Genomic DNA, 20,705 nt, shown 5'->3' on the forward strand with positions numbered 1-20,705 from the left:
GTCATGAACAGCATTCTAAATTGTCAGTTTTCATTACTACATTGTTTTATGAAGTGTCTTCATTTCAAAAATATTTCAATGAGGAAGATAACGAAAAGCCTTACTGGATTTAAATGAATCCAACCCGGAAAACTTTTTTTTCTTGACCCACTGGGTTTACCATTTCGGATATCTTGTTTCCAGAAGTGTCTGTGACTTTGGACAGCACAAATATGGAAACTTTTTCTTAGGTATAGTATGTATTTTATGACGTATAGAGCATGTAAACGTTTTCTTGGTGCCTATTAATGATGTAATACATTACTTTTTATATAAAAATTAAATGTATTGCGCTCCTTCGTTATTTATAAATAAATAATCTTTCATTTGTCAAAAATAATTCTAAAACATATGGATTGTAACAAATCTTTATTTCAAAACTCTTACAAGAAAACAATGTAAAGCTAATAAAAAAATAGAACAAACAATATTTGAAGCTATGTAAATACTAATATATTTTTGTCTTCATGAGAAATGTGTTTAATGCTCCGGAATAAATAAGAACAGATTCTCTTGTAAAGGGGAAAGAATAGATATCAGAATCTTCAAAGTTATATTGACAACTAATTCAATATTTCAACACATGATTGAAGGAAAATAGTACTCATTTAAGTATTTCTTGAAAGTGTAGTCGTACATGTTACAACAAATCTTATCCTTAAAAAGATCACTGTATTAAATTCTTACTTCAACTTCAAAATTCATTAACGTAACCTATTCCATTTGAAAAAGTTAACATCAACAAGAGATAATGAAACAAATTGAAAACACAGTGAACATCAGAAGAAAGTACAGAGAAATAACTATTTTTAGATTGGTTTATTTCAAGATTATCCGTTATCTCATTAAGATTAAATCACTATAACTCAATAAGTGGTAAAATTATGTTAAATAATAGTTTTAGTCTGCAATATGTTCACAATTGTATAAGTTTAAATTTATTGTTCATTAGTAGAAAACAAGAATAAACTTTAAATAAAATCACATTGAATGTATTTATCTTATGACAGATTCTTGGATGGAATGGAGATGTTTTCAATTTATTCCAAATAAATTTTATAATTTATGCATTTCAAACCAACAGAAAAATAAACATGTAAGTCTTACGCTAACATAATACACTAGGTAATTCATTAACTATTAATAATATTCAGTGAATTGTGTTCGACTCATTCACTTCTTTCTTGATAATTAGAACTGAAAACAAAATGTAACATAAAACTAGCTCTTATTTTGAATCTTAAGAAATCAGTTAATCTGAAATATATATTCACCACCTACAATATTCTAGTTAGCACTGTGAAAAAAATCCGCATATTTTAGTGCACATAATGAGTAGACTAAAATCTTGGTATTCTACTCATAAAACATCAAGTCATTTAATTAACAAGTAATTTTGAACGTTCATAATTTTTAAAAATATCTTTCTCACGTCGGGACGAATATAACGAAATATGAATATACCAAATTTAAAAATAGAGTATTAAAATGTTTAAATGTGACACAAAATTTCTTTCCTGGTGATATCAGAATTTTATTTTTAATGTGCATTAATATTCTATACGCGGATGCTTTTCATAGCCTGTTAAGTATCATTTTTAATAAATGACCTTGTAATTTTCTATTAAATATTGACACTTAACGATAAATTATATTTTAAGTTGAGATCGATACTGTTTTGTTATTCTAAGCACTTTAGCAAAACTGTAAAAATAAACATTAAATAATCACAGATCACTATTTAGTTATCAAGCCTGATTTATAAAACAGAAAGAATTATCTTCAACACATTTTATGTGGTTTACACTCAATACTAATAATTATCATGGTGAACAATTCAACTATCATATTGTAATTGGGAAAATATGAAAGTAAGAGTACAAATTTCACAATAAACAGTAACTCATTGAGCTTATTATATAAGCTGTTTGAACACTTTTACACAGAAGAAATATTTTCATATGATAACAACAGTAGTTTGTGAAAATTATAAATGATTTCTAACAATGAATTATTAAACAAGTTGTCATATTAAAGAAGTTTATTTAAGCTAAATAAAAAATCTTAGAATACTTTGCAGAGTTTAAGAAAAATGAAGATATTTAATTACTGTATGATAAATTCTATGCACTCCATTTCTCCCAACTTCATTAACTGATTGAACGTAAGTATAAGTATATACCATAAATTAAAGGATAGAATCATGGATTTTATACTTACAAAAATATTAGGATCTACCATTAACTCAATGAGAAAATATAAATGACAAATTAAATATATCTACTGAAACCTAGCAACCATTTAAATATAATGCTACGCTTTGTTTAACATTCATTTAGCATTAATTTTAGAGTTAAATGTACCTACTCTTCGCTTCTTATCAATTTTACTAAAGGAATAAAATCAATAAGAAAATATTTCAATGGAACTAAGTGTTTACATTGAAAATTAGAAAACATTATTATAGAAGAAACAATTATTGTTTTCTTGAAACTAATTTGAAAGTAATTTTTTTTTAAACTTTTATAACTGTAGGAAATATGTTTGCAACACAAATCTTGTTTTCAACAATATGAGATTCTGTAACTTAAGATAAATTATCTTTAATGTAAACACAGTTTTGAAACCTTAATGTCTTTAAATATTTCTTTGTAAAGCAAATGCAACTGATAAAATTACACAATTAGTTATTAAATACATGATTCATGAAATGCTACATTATCATAAATAAAGATGGTAATCTAAGTTTCATCAAAATAAAGCTTTTAACGAAATAAATCTTTTCTAAATAAGGGTTCGATAGGAAACTTATCTTACACAATCTTTAAGGTTTACAATAGTCCATTTTTTAAAATTCCTACTTCTGTAGTGACTATAGTATTATTTTTTTTAAAAAAAGAAACAAGTTTATAAGTTAAATATACTGTCATTTGAAGAAATGAGATACTTCTATTTTACTAAGCTTCAAGAAACATGATATAGATTATCATTTATAAGGTTTTAAATTAGATATTTTATGGATTTGAAGTTATTTCTATTTCAAGAAATTGACAAAACCTCTGCTTCTAAATTGAAAGATCTTCAACAGTAGAAACTTTGCAACGTTTGTTTGATGACGATATTTCTTCATCTATGGATATATCAAATCCAGCTCCCTAGAAAACAAAAGGAAAAATTATAATAATTTATCTAATAATTTCTATGGTTCGTCAACCTATGAATTTTTAATCTGTTTATCGAAACAAAGAATATCGAAAAAAATGATCTTGTCATTTTACTCAAATAGATTTAAAATATATCAACTATACAATAGCGTGTTTTTAACTCAAAAAGAATATCTTAAAATAAAATTTTATCATTTAAGTTGAATAAATTTAAAATATATCAACTATATAATAAAGTATTTTTGATTCATTACTATGTAAGAATGTACTCATTGCCATTTATGTCCTTAAACCTGCTCTCCATATATATCATTTCAGTGTTCCAACCCAATATAAAGCTTTTTTTAATAGCATTACATATGGAACCAAGAATTATGAGACCATATTGGTCTCTCAATGTTTCAAACTAAACCCCATTATGATACTTATTTATGTCTACGCATTTCACACAAAAAAGATGAAAAAATAAATGTGCAAAATACTGTAAGACTGAATATTCTGAATGTGAGATAACGAATTATAGATAATTAGTATTAAAATTATAGTATTTGAGAAACTGCTTTAAAAAAATAAGGAATGTATAGTTTGTATCTCGGAAATGTTCTTATATACGTATCCGTCTTACTATGTATGCATAGTAAGACGGATACGTATATAAGAACCTTTCCGAGATACAAACTTCACATTCCTTATTTTTTTAAAGCAGTTTCTCAAATACTATAATTTTAATACTAATTATCTATAATTCGTTATCTCACATTCAGAATATTCAGTCTTACAGTATTTTGCACATTTATTTTTTCATCTTTTTTGTGCTCTTACTGTCGTAAATGTATATACGCAAGTGGCTAATACGTGTCGTATTTTTGGTATTGTAAATAGTGAATATTTAACTAAGAAACGGATAAAACATACTAGTACATTAAAGCATTCGAAGAACCGAGGAAGAACAACGACTACTAGAAAAATAGTGTGGAATTACTTCAAACTAATGACGAGCGCGAATTTTGTTCTTTTCTTCTGTTGGTTTACGTGGAATTCGTTCTTTGTACAAAAAAAAAAAAAAAAAAAAAAAAAAAAAAAACTATTTCATGATAGTATTTTAGTTTATTCTACATGTAAGGGATTTTGAATTTTTTTTAGGACTTTTCAACGTGATTAAACACTATTATAACATTATATGAACGATAACTTTTAATTGTAGTGTTCTGTTCAAGCTCAAATTCTTTTGCTGACCATTATACCTACAAAAACTTAAAAATACCTTCTTATTGTGTGCGTGAAGTTAGACCTTCCAAAAAAATTGACTTTGGCTAGATTGTCTTTCACATTTTGAGGAGAGCATAAAACGTTTACTCTGGGAACATAAAATATTTATCGATGTGACTCCTTTCAGAAACTATCCCTGATTGGAACTTTCTTGAATATTAATGTATTTTAAACTAATGTTAATCTTTGATGGAGTCAAATTAGTATCCTATTTCAAGTTAGTCATTTGTGAAAGAAGTTACATTTGGATATTGTACATCAGCGTTTAATTTTTGGAATTTGTTGTCATAAAAAGGGAAATAGATTTGGTTATTTTAATTCAAATCAATTGAAATTAGTTTGTACCCATTTCCCTCACAACTGAATAGTTTTCTCTGCAAGGGCAGATTGTGTTAGTAAGATGTTCTTTTCCATCCATTGAACACCTGGAATTGTTAGATCTAGCAGGTTACCTTCTTGAAACCCTCAGAAATATTCGAAAAGTATAATCCTAGTAGGATTCTGTTGAGATTGACATTAAAAAGTATTTCATACAAAATGAATTTTTATGAATTTCACAGAGGATATCGATCTGTTGCTAAGTTCGACAATATAGCTGGAAAAATATTTTATATAAAATGGAAAGCATTAGCGATAACATCATTTTGCCATTGCGGAAGGATTATATTCTTGAAAATTAAAATGAAGTAGGAATGATCTTTAAAAACTGTCTGCACTTTCAGGAGAGATCCCTCAAGTTACTGTAAGAGCAAAAATGATTTTCTAAGTATTTCTTGCATATTAGTATATTGTATACGTTATTGTAACAAAAATATATAGTCAAACCACTGGAACTGTCTGATCGATGTAACTCATCACATTTGGCCATAATATAATAACACAAATTTATTACTAAAATGTAAAATTAACACAAATTATATATGAAGTGACTCTTAACGGGATTAAACATGATATTATAACGTTATATGAACAATAACTGTTAATTATAGTATTTTGTGCAAACTCAAATTCTTTTCTTGAACATTATAGAAAAAGTTAACAATACCTTCTTATTGCGTGGGTGAGCTCGCTTCTTTCCTCGATGTGTACGTGTTTGTACTTTGGCAAATTGTGTATTGTCATCGAGCATTATAGCTTTATTATTCTGAAGAGAAATATTTAAGTTCTGAGTTCTTTTTTGTATGTTGTTCATATCCTGTAATTAAAACAATTGCCTGTAATAAGTCTATACTATATTATTAAAAAAATAAATATAATAATTAATTATAACAGTTATAATTAATTAATAACAGTTATAACTTTATATAAACAATATATAAAGTGCTATTTTAAGTTATTTTAAGCAACTCAGTAAATCCGACAAAACAAAATGTAGTTTCAAACAAGTAAATTTTATTTTTTTGCGTGAATCACAAACTAATTACATGATTTCAATTGTGTTTTCTCTCGGTAAAATAAACAAATTATATTCTTCATGTAACATTTTAATAAAAAATTGGCTTCTCAAAGAACAAATTTATTTATCGTTGCTATCCTTATGAGTATAAAACGAAATTAAAAGAAAAACCGAGAAACATGTTTCAGTAATATCAAGAAATCAAATCGTGATCCTCTCTTGGCAGACTGATGCTCATTTAGCTAAAAAAAAAAAAAAATAAAAAAATAAAAAAATAAATAAAATAAAATAAAAATAAAAAAATAAAATTAACTCAAAATTCTCATATTTAAAAGAGTAACCTTTAAATAATTGCTAGAAGACTGAGGATTGACGATTTGGTTGAATGAGATCGGAGGAATAAGTAACATAAATGTAAAGCTAACCTGTTGCTCAGAGTTTAATGTAAAACTATACGCCCGGCAAAGCAGGAAACAGGGATTTAAATGCCATTAAAACGCAGCAAATATTATCAAAAATATTTTGTTTAAAGCACTCTTGTCTGTACTGTCCATATAGTCAGTTATCACCGTACTCAGACTTTGACTTGTCTACACGTTCTTTTGTAGTAATATTTATCCATTTCCTTTCTTTTACACCTTCTATACTTTGATTAGAGATGTTCAATTTGGAAAACAAATATGTAGTGCCTTTCGTGTGTTTCTCTTCACATCTATCAAATACATATACAGTTACTTTTAAAATACGAAAAGCATACTGAAAGAGTGACCTACAATTTTAAAAAGTTTGAATTCATCAATGCACGCAAACAAAGTTAATAGTCACACTCTACAGACTTCCTTAAACGCACCAAGTCTAGGTTAAAGACACCAAATCACAAAATCGATCGTAGGAGACACTGGACACACATACGTGATTGGCCATAGATATCCCAATGATCGTGCAGTAACATCTATCACATAATTTGGTGATAAAATTCACATTCATGTTCAGTCATGACAGGCACAAAGTTCAAAGTTGGTCAGACAAGCCACATATATACAGTATTGCCAGAGTTCAAATTAATGTTTCTTTGTAGAAATACTGTCCTAAAACTAAAAAGTCTTTTCTATTAGCGACTCTGCATTTTTTCTTCCACTATGCTACTACAAATATAGAATATGGATGCCACTATATAATGACTACTCACTGTTCTACAGAAATAGTTTTCCAATACAAATAATTGTTAACAACTTCCCAGTCTGAACTAAATTTATATTAGCATCTTCAGTTGGCATCCTTATGCAGACACTAACGTTTCACTTGCTGATGCGCCTGTTTCTACAGACGCACCTCCGAGTTAGCACTTCAGCTTCGACCGGCTCTGAACCAAAATATGTGCAAAGCTAGCTAATAGTGAGCACCTAGCTCAGATTGTTTACTTACTGCAGTGAAGGGACATCAACTGTCGATAATATAAACTAATCCTTCCAGTTTTACTAGTCTAATAATAAAACTTCAATCTCAGAATACTTTTCAACGATTGAGAAGACTGAAAAGCTACTATGGTATGCATGCGCCTGGTACTACTACTCAAATGTGTTTCCAGTGTTCATTGGAATCTACTTCCAGTGGTTTGTTTGAGTCTGACCAATTTGAACTTTTTGCGTGATGTGGTTACTATGACCGAATATGAATGTGGTTTTATGGATGATATGTGGCCGCAGTGACCATTGCGTCTATGATCACTGCCTTCTACGAAAAGTGACTCGTGTGTCTAGTGGCTACTATGATCGATTTCTGATATGGCGTGTACGTCTTGTGGCGCGTGTGGCTTGCTCCCAACGCATCGAGAAGTGTGATGTCATTAGCTTCGATCTCATGACCGTTGGCAGTTGTCTTAAAATGACTGAGAGTGATGCTTTTGACATGATGTGAATGAATTCCTTGTTAAACAGGAAATTCCTGCTGATAAAATTCACAATAAAATTATGTGTGCGTATGGACATATGTGAATGAAATAGTATTGTTAGAATATGTGTAAAACATTTCAAAGATGGAGATACGAGCACCGAAGATCAGCCTTCAAGCGGCAGCCCGCGAACTGCCTCTACAGTTTGAAGATGGAAAAGGTTTGCATTATTAAAGAAATAGATCTTTGGATACAATTTCAACAATACTTGCTATAGGACATAACGTAATGCAGGAAATGATTGCAAGATCACACTAACGAAATATTTGTTGCTGTTGGTTTATATGATTACTAACGACTGAACACAAAATGCAAACGACAAATTAATTCATAAATCCGAAAGAAAGATGATTTTATATTGAGTATTGTGACCGACGAGGAAAGCTGATTATACCATTATGAACTGAGAATTAGGGTTGCCTACGAGACAAAAGTTGAGACAGTCTCATATCCAAAAAGGTGTCGTGAGAGTGATGTGTCGTTTCCCAAAGTGTAAATATCTCTGTTGGAAAAGCCGTATCTCGTTAAACTGAGCAGCGAAAAAATAAGGAAGGAATAATTAAAAAAACGCACAGAAAATCCTTGTCAAATCAGCAGCAAGAAGGAAAAAATCGAGCATGACCGTCCCTTAATGCACGAAGTACTGAGCAGTCCGACGCTTTCTCTGAGGTCTGAGAAGTGTGGACATTCTATAAGAATATGCCGAATACATTCCTCACAATACGGACGGCAAACAACACGTAATAAATAAGAATATGTGACACGAGTGTTCAATACACAAACGTACTTGGGGCACTTCATCTTGGTGACTATTACGTGATGATGTTTACCAATGTCTCAATACTGGCTCCACAGTGTGAAATTTATTGTCATTTGCATGGTTCCGATCTGCTTGCCAATGACAGCACATCTGTCTGAAAATGGATACAGAGGTCGATGCGAGGAAGAGAGTGCTCCAACAGAACTTCAGTTAAGGCGGCGTGCTTGGCAGCTGTGTCAAGATGTTAGTTTCCCTGTAAGCCATGTCCCGCCATCCAACAGAAATCTGGCTCCCTAGCCTGATGCTGTATCAGATGATATCTCACAAGCATATCTTGAACTAGGGTATGCTGGGGATGCAGTACTAGTGTTAAACTGTATCGAGTCTCACTGGACTAGTCCTAAAGGGCAAAAGTCCTAAAAATCAATTAGTGGCACAAGTCCTAAAAGGCAGAAATTCTAAAAATCATTTAACTTCACAAGGTCTAAGTAATGGAAGTTCTACAAAAATCTTTTGTGGTGCTGCCACTGCGTCCATACCAAGAATATTGCAGAAGCAGTATGAATAGGTAGCGAATTCCATCATGTTTTTGTCGATTATTGAAGATTCTAGTTTGTAACAGGAGTGCTCGCAGGGATGAATAGATTATAATCCGCAATGTGTTATTAAAATTTTAGTAGATCTTTCAAAACCAACGTAACTGAAATTTATGAAAAACTTAAAAATATATTTAAAATAAGTATAATTAATACAAGGACAACACTTTTAATCAAGGCGACATCCAGGGTTAGGGGATACATTGAAGTACGAGCAATTGAATTAGTTTAAAATTACGAAGAACGGGACCTACTATTTAATGTGGACTATGAATCAGTGACGGCTTTAGCGGGTAGGCCGGGTAGGCACGAGCCTACTCAAAAATTTTGAAAAATATAAAAACAACAAAAGATATAATAAAGAGTAAATATATTTTCCACTATTTATATTAATGGTAGATAATTATTTAACAAATAACATCAATCCTACTGTGAAAGTAATTTTCCACTGTCATTAATCAATCAAATGTGTATACGTATGCATAAGCGAGGGAGCGAACCTACCCAAAATTAAAAGCCGCCCCTGCTCTGAACCACGACCGGAGCTTGAATCCGATGCAATTGGGAGTATAAAGATTATCTGCAAGATCAATCCTCGTATTATAGGCCATTCCCCACCACATTACCTTGCCTTCAAGACAGTTGGATTATAGGACCAAGCTATCGACTCCAGAAGCAATACCCACTGTTTTAGAGAAACTTATGAGATAAATTTATGAAAAGAGTGGGTGAGACCAAAGCGCACCCGGGTACCTCTGATTTGTATCATAGGAAAGTGAACCAGAATCGAATTTTAGTAAAAAAAAAAAAAAAAAAAAAAAAAAAAAAAAAAAAGCTTTTTTTTTTTTTAAGTTCCGAAAGACGTTTCGACAAATTCAATCCCAACCAGTAGGAGTAATTCTTAAGCTTGCAAGAAAACACAAGCATTCCTTGACTTGACCTGATTTTGAGTTTAACGTCTCTTTGAGCAGCGAGGCTATATGAAACGTGAACCTACAGCTTAACGTGGGATCTAAACCAGATGAGCTCGGGCCAAGAATCGAATCTGGGTCTCCCACGCCAAAGGCGCATATGTTAACCGCTTAGCCACAAGGGAGCTCAAGCCCTGCAATATTTTTTATTATTATTAACGAAAGTTACCGTGAAATATGATCTACAACTTGGACAAAATTTGCCTATTGCCTTTAAGTGATGTAACTAATAACAATAAGATTTGGTAAGTCTCAGAAAAAAATATGTCTTGCGGCAAAATCCAAGACTTATTAACGGAGTATTCGAAGATTCCAAAGGATTTTATCGAATTTTATGTAAATGAGAAAGGTGAAATTTTCAAAGATAAAAATAAGTTGGTGTTTTAATTTTTAAAATTTTGTCCAGTTTATGTTCATAAATTAAAATAGTATTAATAGATACTCGAAGTAATACAAATGAGTCAGCAGGGTGTCAGTATTTGAACTGATTCAAAGTCTATTAGGTACTAAAATCAGTGTTGTGTTACTTTTCGGATATCCTTACAATTGTGTTGTGCTAATACAACTTACACAATTTTGCACAATACATTAGCACAGAAACATTGAAGATTACATTAAATTAAACATCTTCAATTATTTGGCGTCTCACCATGATAAAAATTTCTTCTTTTACATATTCCCTCATGCATAAAATGAATACGTGAAACACACAATTTAGCAAAATATTTTTTAAGAAAGTATGCTCAAATGTAATGAGATTGTCTAATGCTGGCGCATAGAACTACTGGAGTGAATAGTACTATCCATAATTCCAATTAGTAATGAAATTTAAAATGGAACAATACTCCTTTATCCCTCTCTTTAAAGGGAGAACCAAGTTCTTTTAAATATGTGGAATCAAAACGTATTGTCATTCAAGATTCATCAGGAAAGATGAAATGGTAATCTTCTGCATTTCTTCTTCTATTTAGACTTTACATACATAGAACAGAAGTGTGATGATACGAAACAGAAAATGTTGAAGATAACATTTTTATGTCTCTATCATCTATTAGAGTTAACAGAAAGAAAGAAACATACGAAACATTACATTGAAAGATAAAATTAAGGAACATCATACTTAAATATATTCGAAATACACATCCCTATTTATAATAACTGAAGGCGCGCCTACGCAAAATTTCAATAACTATAATAGCTTATTAAGTATATGGAACACATTATCATATTTCAAATTCCTCATCTAGCAATGTTCCTCACGCAATCTTTCCTTCTATATTTCGAGTGTGACACTCGGACACTCATCCTCAGGAGAACACAATGCTTACGCTCTTTTCCACAACACGTCTTCACATCGCTTTTTTTGTCTCAACAGTGGTAATTAATAAATTTGTGTAAATTTTATCGATATCTACGGTCACTTACCTTTCCCAATATGTTGTAGATTGATCTCATTATTTTGCTATATAACAATATATGTATGTAGCTGTATGTTATTGCTATCTACAACATTTTTTGTTGATGTTTTAGGCTTTCTTTTCCATGGAACTTTCTAAATCAGAATATCGTCATACTCATTCAACAGTTAGTTAAATCACTGTGTACAAATGAAGCCAGATTAAACTATAATTCTATTATTTGTAGCCATGTGTGAACCTCAAATTTTAATTCATGTAATTCGGAGCGTATTGTGTGTATCAAACCAATAAAAGTTTTATGCATTTTTTATTTGTTTTGTTTTATTTTGTTGACATAATTAGTAATATATGTCCCAGTCCCTATTTTCTTTATCATTGTTTCGTATTGGATTTTTTGTTCTTAGGAAATATGCTTCAAATACATTTCTTTTGACATTTGTGGTAGCACTATTTGAAGGGTAACGGGAAAAAAGAAGGAATGTCACAAAACTGCATTTTCGAGAAAACGGCGTTTTAACATTGAAAACAGCGTACAAATGAATAGGGCTAGTCAAATCTTTTGCCTCTTTTACTTGGACATTTCTACATCTAGTCATGCATGGACTATACAGTCAAATAGTACCAAGAGTTACCAACAGATAGGACAAAGCACCCGACAAAGCATACTGATGGACATTCCTTGTTTTTTCCCCTTACCCTTCATTTATAGCTTATTTGACCTCTCAGAATTCCCTTATGTGTTTTTTTTAGCTTAGTACAAGGCTAAAGAACACATAAAAGAGTTCCGAGAGGACAAGATAGGTATATCAGGGTTATCAACGCATCTACAAACTACCAAACACCTGGTATAGGATTTGAGAGTTTTACACCGCGTTACCTTAAATATCGAAAGAAATGTACTTGAAGCATATTTCATAAGGGCAAAAAATTCAATGTGGAACAACGATAAAGAAAATAGGGGTTGGGACGTATATTATTAATTATATCAACAAAATAAATAAAAATTAATTAATCATATTTATTGATTAGGTACATAATATGCTCTGAATTATTGAATTAAAATTTGGAGCTTTACATATGGCTACAAAAAATAGTAAAATAGTTTGACCGGGTTACATTGTACACACAGTGATTTACACTAATTGTCTGAGTGATTATGACAATGCTTTGATTTAGAATGTTCCATCGGAAAGAAAATCTGGAACATCAATAAAAAGAGTTATTAGTTAGTTAAATTAATGAAATAACATTAGAGCTACATACAGGGTTTGTCCGGGAAGTAATAGGACTGATTTTATTCCGCCATGACTGTACTTCGGAGCGTGCGCGCACCGACTGGATCCGGTAGAGGGCGTTCCTAGCTAACGAACGAGCGGCTGGTCAGTTGTCTCCGAGCACACAGAGAGTCAGGACAGGCTTTTTCGCGCGACGTGTTTCTGTGCGTGGTGCAAGCCGAAAATGCAGCGTTCGTTAGAGCAGAGGTACGCGATTAAATTCTGTATTAAACTCGGTAAATCTGCGACAGAGACGTTTGATATGATCAAGCAGGCTTACCCAGATGATGCTTTAGCAAGGAGTGGTGTGTTTCGGTGGCACAAGGCCTTTTCGGAGGGCCGGGAAGAGGTCACCGATGAAGACCGTGCTGGAAGACCTTCGACTTCGACAAACACCGACAATGTGACTCTTGTGCGCGAGGTTTTGAACTCAGACCGTCGACTAAGTATTCGTTTAATTGCCCAGATGTTAAATTTACCAAAAACTGTGGTTCATGAAATTGTGACGGAGCATTTGAACATGCGCAAGGTGTGCGCGAAGATTGTCCCAAAAGTGCTCACTGACGACCAGAAATTGCGGCGAGTGGACTTGTGCCAAGAAAATTTGAACATGTGTGAAAGTGACCCCCAATTTTTGAATAACGTAATCACAGGTGACGAATCATGGATCTTTGAGTATGATCCCGAGACAAAGAGGCAATCTTCCGAGTGGCACACGCCGGTGTCTCCTCGCCCAAAAAAGGGAAGAATGAGCAAATCCAAAGTGAAAACGATGCTCATTGTCTTTTTTGACATCAAAGGCATCGTCCACCATGAATTTGTTCCTCCTGGACAAATCTTCAAGGACAAGTTTTACGTGGAAGTGCTCAAGAGACTCAAACGAAGGGTCGCTGCACCACGACAACGCCCCGGCTCACACCGCCTTTCTTGTGAACAGCTACCTGACCAAGGCCGGCATCTCAACGCTTCCGCAGGCGCCCTACAGCCCAGATGTGGCCCCCCGGACTTCTTTTTGTTTCCTCGCCTGAAACGCCCGATGAAAGGCAAGCATTTTGAGACGACAGAGGGGATCCAAGCAGCTTGCACCGCGGCTCTCAAGGCTATTCCGGAGAATGACTTCCGTGACGCCTTCAATGCTTGGAAATCGCGCTGGCAGCGCTGCATCGACGCAGAAGGAGCCTATTTCGAAAGTTTTTAAAGAATTGTAACGATTGCTCAATATTTTTTTTAAATCGACTCAGTCCTATTACTTTCCGGACAAACCCTGTACATATATATGTAGTTATATAGTAAAATAATTAAGAGCAAACTGTAACGTATTATGAAAGACGGGCGATCATAGATATCGATAAAATTTACGCAATACTCATTAATTACCACTGTTAAGACACACACATAAAAATGTGAAGATTGTGTTGTGGAAAAGAGCTTACGCTACTATTTGCCCCTGAGGATGAGTGTCCGAGTGTCACTCAAAATATTGGATGAAAGAATGACTGAGGAACACTATAGGTAAGTACGGTAATTTGAGGAACTATAATAGCCTTTACTCCTACAAGCAGTTTCTTCATATTTCTCCTTCAACTTTTAACTAACTCTAGTATCTATTTTTAAATGTTACATACCTGTTCAGCTTTGCATTGAGGCAACTGTCCAAACACTTCATTATACTCTCTATCAAAATGAAATGGAAAAATTGTTTTCCGAAGGTGTTCTGTATTCACAATTCGAGTACCATCAGATACGCTAGAATAATAAAAACACTTGTCGAATCTTGAAGTGCAAAGAAAACGAGTAAGTATTATTGAAGTATAAAGAACACAAGAATAATAATCTATAACATATTCTTATAATCTATTTCAACAATATCAATCAGTCAGTTGTTACCAGCCTTCAATTTTATGTTAATATTTTCTCTTACCAATGTTAAAATCGGATGATCTAAAACTTCCGGTTTCAATAGCAGTCTACACTGTTTTAATATAGGATTAAGGGGAATGGATCCTTTCTTAGAACTCTGAATCCATATTGAAAACATTTCTTTCTATCTCTTACCGTTCTTGCCCTCATACCTCTGGCAGATAGATGGATGGATAATTATCAAGCTTTGATGAAAATGATGCATTCAATTATTTCTTAGCAACACTTTTGAATATGTTGTTGAACATGTTTGAATATGTATTCTGAAGTGTACAAGAACTTTTATTGTATTTAGTTGTATTATCAAATTTAATTTTGATAATACAACAAGTAAATACAATAAAAGTACGTATACACTTCAGAATTTTCCAATATGAGAAAGGTAGTAATGCTGTATTATGATTCATACAAAAGAAACGATCGCAAACAATAAAATGTTATACCAATGCGAGAAGAAAATGTATAAAGCAGAACTAACGCAAGCTAAATTGTATTATAATCAAAATTATAATGAAAAAAGCCACAAATAAATGTAAAGAGGCTTGGAAAATAATTACCAAGGTTAATAGTAGTAAGGGGTAAAATGTGCCTGTTTCGCCGGACATATTAAATACCTTTTTTGTACACGCAGTTGAAGAAATCAAAATGAATAGTACAAATGCCACTCACTGATAATAGTCAGAATGATTCACATATCACTTATCCATACACATTCGTATTCCAATATGTGACTCCGGAAGACATCATTCTAGTAGTTAATAAATTTAAATCATGAACAAGAAGGATGTATATGATCTATCAAGTGACCTTATTAGGAAGATTATAAATTATGTTGCCTGTCCACTCAGTCTGCGTTAATAAATATTTTATGGAAGGTGTATTTCCAAATTCACTGAAAATCTTTAAGGTTATATCTGTTTTCAAAAAAGGTGATCCCACATGTGCTTCGAATTATTGTCCAATATCTTTAATACCAAGCTTCTCTAAGGCTATTGAGGCAGTAGTAAAAGAGCAAGCCATTAATTACTTAAATAAATGCAATATAATTAGTCAATGTCAGTTTGAGTTTAGGGCTGGTAAATCTATTGTAGATGCAATAGATACGTTGATAAGAAATATTTATGAAACATTCGAAAATCAAGATCAGAGTCTTGCTACTTTTTGTGATCTAAGTAAAGCGTTTGACTGTGTAGACCATCATGTTTTAATTAACAAGTGAAAGGTTATGGATTTCAGCATAACAGTTTGAATATCTTCAAAACATATTTAGAAGGTCGAACATAAAGTGTTTTGTGAACGGGGATTTCTTACAAGTAGCTGAACTAAAATATGGTGTGCCTCAGGACTCTGTTTTAGGACCTTTAATTTTCACTTTTAATGATAAATGATCTACCATTAAGTATTGAAGCTAAATCTATCCTGCACGCTGATAATACAACTTTTCTGAATACAGCTAATAATTTGACTGACCTAGAGAAGCAATGAGGATTAAACTGATGCAAGCCACAGAATGGTTTGGAAATGATGGTTTTCTATTAAACTAAAATAAGACTAAACAAATAATATTTACACTTAAAGATTACCCTAAAATTAGTATTGACAACATACAATTTCTTGATATAATGTTAGGTAGTAAGTTGACCTGGGACCTACATATAAAACACGTGTGTAGTAAATTAAGAACAATATGTTTGTTGTGATCCTTAAGAACTACAGTGCCAAATAATTATCTACGAACTGCATACTTTGCACTTTTTCGGGACAGTTAATTCTTTCATTGAAAACCGGGATGTCTGGCAACCCTATCTAAATCGAGAAATAAAACGTGACCTATAAAATACGATTTTTGAAGGTACTAAGAGTTGATTATGTCAAAAAGGCATTATATATGTAATGGATTTTTAAGAGGGTGATTCAGAAAATAATGCCTCAAAGGTGATAACTTTATCTGCGTTTGACAGATAGTACCGATGCAGGTATCAGTGGAAAGTTTGCAATGTCAGCTGCAAATGGTGGCATCATTTTCCAGCATAGTCTCCATTAGGGGCAACACACTTGTGCCAACGCGAAACAAGGTTTTTCATGCCGTCGGTGAATAATTGTGGTGGCTGCTGGCGACTCCATTGCCGAACTGCTGCTTCTACCTCCACGCCACAACTGAAGCTGGATCCTTAATGTGACCCTTAAATTTTGGAAGAGCCAAACGTCAAGGCGCAAGACCTGGCCTATAAGCAGGATCAAGCGGACTGTCAACAACATTTTACCAGCAGATGGGACAACTTTGATTTTTTTTTTTTACTTGTGCAGAGAAGAGGAGTGTGGCGGTACTCCATCAACTGATGCTCTGTTTCGAGTTGTAATGGTGTAACCACGACTCATTGCCGACGATGAATGTTCCTGGGCGCATAACCTTCCGCAGTCAGAAATTCAATGAGAGCCCGCTGTTTCAATTGGACGTCACTGATGGATATCATAGATTGCTCCATTACTCTGGAACGAGAAGAGATAGGAAGGTGAAACAAGCAATGTTCTATAGCTTAAACATCAGTGCATTAACGATAAACAGTTCAAAATGTTTGCAGTATTATTGGTCAAGTAGTGGGCTTGGTACTTTCTGAATCACCCTCGTAGTTGGACTCATATTTTAAACTTCCTTTTAATTTTTTCATAGAATACTGTATTTATAGCTGTAACAGCTGTGCCCTCCTAATCTGAACCTACACCAAGGAATGCAACTCTTCTATAGAATACAATGTTTGAATGTACGAGTGGATTATGTAGAAAGAAAGCAGGGAATATGTAACACATTTTTAGTGAGATCCCTATTTTAATCTACACAATATCCTTAATTGCCAATAATACATAATCAAGCACACCGAACTAATTTAGTGTTAATGAGGAAAAAGGCCTTTATTATATTGGTAAATATCGTTTGCTTCACTGGAAACATTCGTAAATGAACTCACATAATCAGGTACTCATAGATCAACCGTAACATCTTTAATATCTCAATTTTTTATGGTACAAACCTTTGCCAAGCTATCAATGCAACACTGTGTATAAATGCCCAAACTTACAACATGGAGGGATTTTACCTCCTTATTTTTGACGGATTGCAATCCCAAATAATAGGGTCATTTCTGCAAGCGGAAAGAAGCCACATACCAAGCTTCATTAAAATCAGGTAAATTTTACGAGAATTATAGTGGAACGGGCGCACGGATAGATGAACACACACACAAATGCCAATCGAATCAAATGGTAGAAGCTTCATTAGCGTTCGATTCAATAAAATGTTTTGAAGTAAGTAAATTCTGGATAATTTATTATTTTGAAAGTTTTCTACTAGTATCTGATCATGATCATGTAACACGCGTCTATTTTTTTTTAAGAAGTCGGTTTTGAAAACATTGTTTGTTGATATAGTTCTAAGCGGTAAAATCTATCTGGTTTTAAAACGTAAGTATTTGATAAGCCTCTATTGTAGTCACTTCATTTTTTGGGAATGAACTTCAGCTACAGATTTGCATACTGGAAATGCATATCCTTAGTTCTGGTCTAACAAAACCAAGTATAGTGAAATATATGCATCAATATAATTAAAATTCATGTACAAAGTTAATTAAAAAAACGTACAAGTTTCGTAATATCTCTCATGCAGTATGTTCATCATACAACAACTTTTCAATAGATGTCCTTCTTTATATTTGTAGCTTCTTCTAAGGTTCCCTTGTTTATATCTGGTCACCATATAATTTGTTTTCCTTATATAATGTATGACATTGATTTTTCTCCATTTGATTTTAATATCAGCAGACATATTTTATTTTCATTAGCTCAGTTTCCAATAACATTTTGTCAACATTAGAGACTCTTTATATTATTATAATCTCTAATAATTTTGTACAATTTAATATCATCGGCTTATATCGGAATACCGACGCCATTAATTAATTGTGGTCAATCGTTTATAACAATTGAGAAGGGCAGAGGCTCCAAGGAAGATCTCTGTTTTATCCCTCTTTGAATTCTTCTTTCATTAAAATATGTCGTACTATCTTTTCTTATTTATTTGTTTGTTAGATTTTAAATATTCTCCAGGTACTCCAGGATGAGAATAAAACAGAGTTTATCGAAATGCGATCTCTAACGTTGAAAAGGGGATTTGGATTTTTTTTTTTCGTTTACCAAATCCCTGAAACTATTAAACATAGAAATATAAATACTTTTGGCCGATGAAAAGACGGAAGTTTACAAGATGCGACTTTTAACGAGGAAAAGAGAGGTTTGAAAATATTTTTCATCCTCTATCAGATCTCTGAAACAGTTGGGGGTTGCTAATTCAAATTGTATAAGTAAATGTTCCCATTCAACACGGAGTTTTACATACTGTAACCTTAAGGAAATGAGGGTGAGAGTTTAATGCACCTTTTCACGTTCATGAGATCTACAGAATTTTGGAAGTAGGAATTTGAAATTTTGTAGAAAAGCTTTCGTTGTACTATAGGCAGAAGATAACACAAAGTTTTACAAAAGAAAAGAAATTATAAATATTTTAATCGTTTATCAGATCTTCGAAACTATCAGATGCACAGACTTGAAATTTTCTGCAGATGTTATGAGTGAAATCTAGGCTGGGGATAGGACGGGATTTACGAAATACAACCCCTACAGGGGGAATAACGGCTTAGAATATTTTTCGCCTTTCACCAATTGTGGGGTACGGAAACTTGAAATTTTGTACAAATGGTGTAATGAACGTTAGGTTGAGGATGGGATGAAGTTATATGATAAGTAACCCCTAAAGAAAAATGAGACGCTTGAACGATTTTTCGCCGTTTATGTGATTTCCGAAACTCTAAGGGTGGGTATTTGAAATTTGGTATAGAAGTTCTCTTGAAAGTAGATTTTGGGTATAATTTTATTTTTTTAGCGAAGTGGGAAGTGATGCTGAAGTTTTCTCTCTCTAGGAAATTAAAATTTTGTACAACTATTCTCTCTATATTTTAATCTTTCAAAAATGCCTTAAGCCGAGTCTGTGGCGAAGTCGTCCGTGATATTCAGAAGCGGACAACATTAAGCTCGCAAAAGTCTTTCCGGAAACTATCCTAGAAGGACGATGTGTCATGAACACGTATCAGTGTGTTCTGAAGTCTTTGAATCTGAAACTATACCAAGTAATATGTGTCCACCAATTGTGGAACTGGACACAGGTAAGCGAGTTGCTGACAATGTAATTGGTTACTGATAATGATTGCGAACTGGTATTTGGACCCTCTGCTGTATTTATGTCCGACGAAGCGTGATTCCATTTATTGGGTTACGTGTCTGAGCAGAGTACGTGGCACTAGTCTGCTAGGAATCCATATATCTTGCACGAAACAGTCTTCTATTTCTAAAGTTTTGTGTTTAATTTACTTATTTAGATTTCTAGAAGGGTGTATGGGTGGTCTGGAACACTTGGTATAGAGCCAAATATTTAAGCCTAAGGTCTGTGTCAACCTCAAGTTGTAATAACGCTTTGATAGGGATAGAGCTTTGATATATACTGATAGGGATAAAGCTTTGATATATTATACTGATAGATTAAATAAAAATAGGTTATTATCAAGGCAGCATATCCAAAACAATATTGACTATGTGTCGCCTTTAGTCATAAAAATACGAAAATGTACCAATTTAATTAAATCAATCAAACTGATGAAGAAATATGTAATTACAGAGTAGCTTACTAATAACATATTATTTATTTCAATAAAGGAAAGTGTTGAAGCATTTTGAGTTCAATGAACATGGGATGCTAGAAACAGATGCACTACTGCTAAATTCCCGATGGCAGAACTTCCTTTGTCTTTCTGTGGCAGAACTTTCTTTGTCTTTCTGCGATGAGCTTTTGTAAGTCAAAAATTTTCTGCAGGAATTACAAAATAAAAAATCAAGATGATAC

At 32.8% G+C, this 20,705-nt stretch overlaps 1 protein-coding gene across 3 annotated transcripts in view; it reads right to left on the minus strand.

Annotated features, from left to right (window-relative positions):
• Positions 1-391: 391 nt before the first annotated feature.
• LOC145680858 (uncharacterized) overlaps positions 392-20,705 on the minus strand; it is a 109,507-nt gene continuing 89,193 nt past the window's right edge. For 2 of the 3 annotated variants that reach the window (XM_081751992.1, XM_081751990.1), the window contains exons 11-13: positions 14,464-14,611; positions 5,518-5,667; positions 392-3,194 (exon numbers count right to left, since the gene is read on the minus strand). In XM_081751992.1, the coding sequence (XP_081608118.1) occupies positions 3,105-3,194; positions 5,518-5,667; positions 14,464-14,611 (388 nt within the window). In that variant the 3' untranslated portion in view covers positions 392-3,104. The remainder of the gene's footprint in view (positions 3,195-5,517; positions 5,668-14,463; positions 14,612-20,705) is intronic. The other variant, XM_081751991.1, reaches the window with a different exon arrangement.

Source organism: Thermobia domestica, chromosome 3 (genome assembly GCF_964235325.1).
Source record: "Thermobia domestica chromosome 3, izTheDome1.hap1.1, whole genome shotgun sequence".
Taxonomy (NCBI): domain Eukaryota; kingdom Metazoa; phylum Arthropoda; class Insecta; order Zygentoma; family Lepismatidae; genus Thermobia; species Thermobia domestica.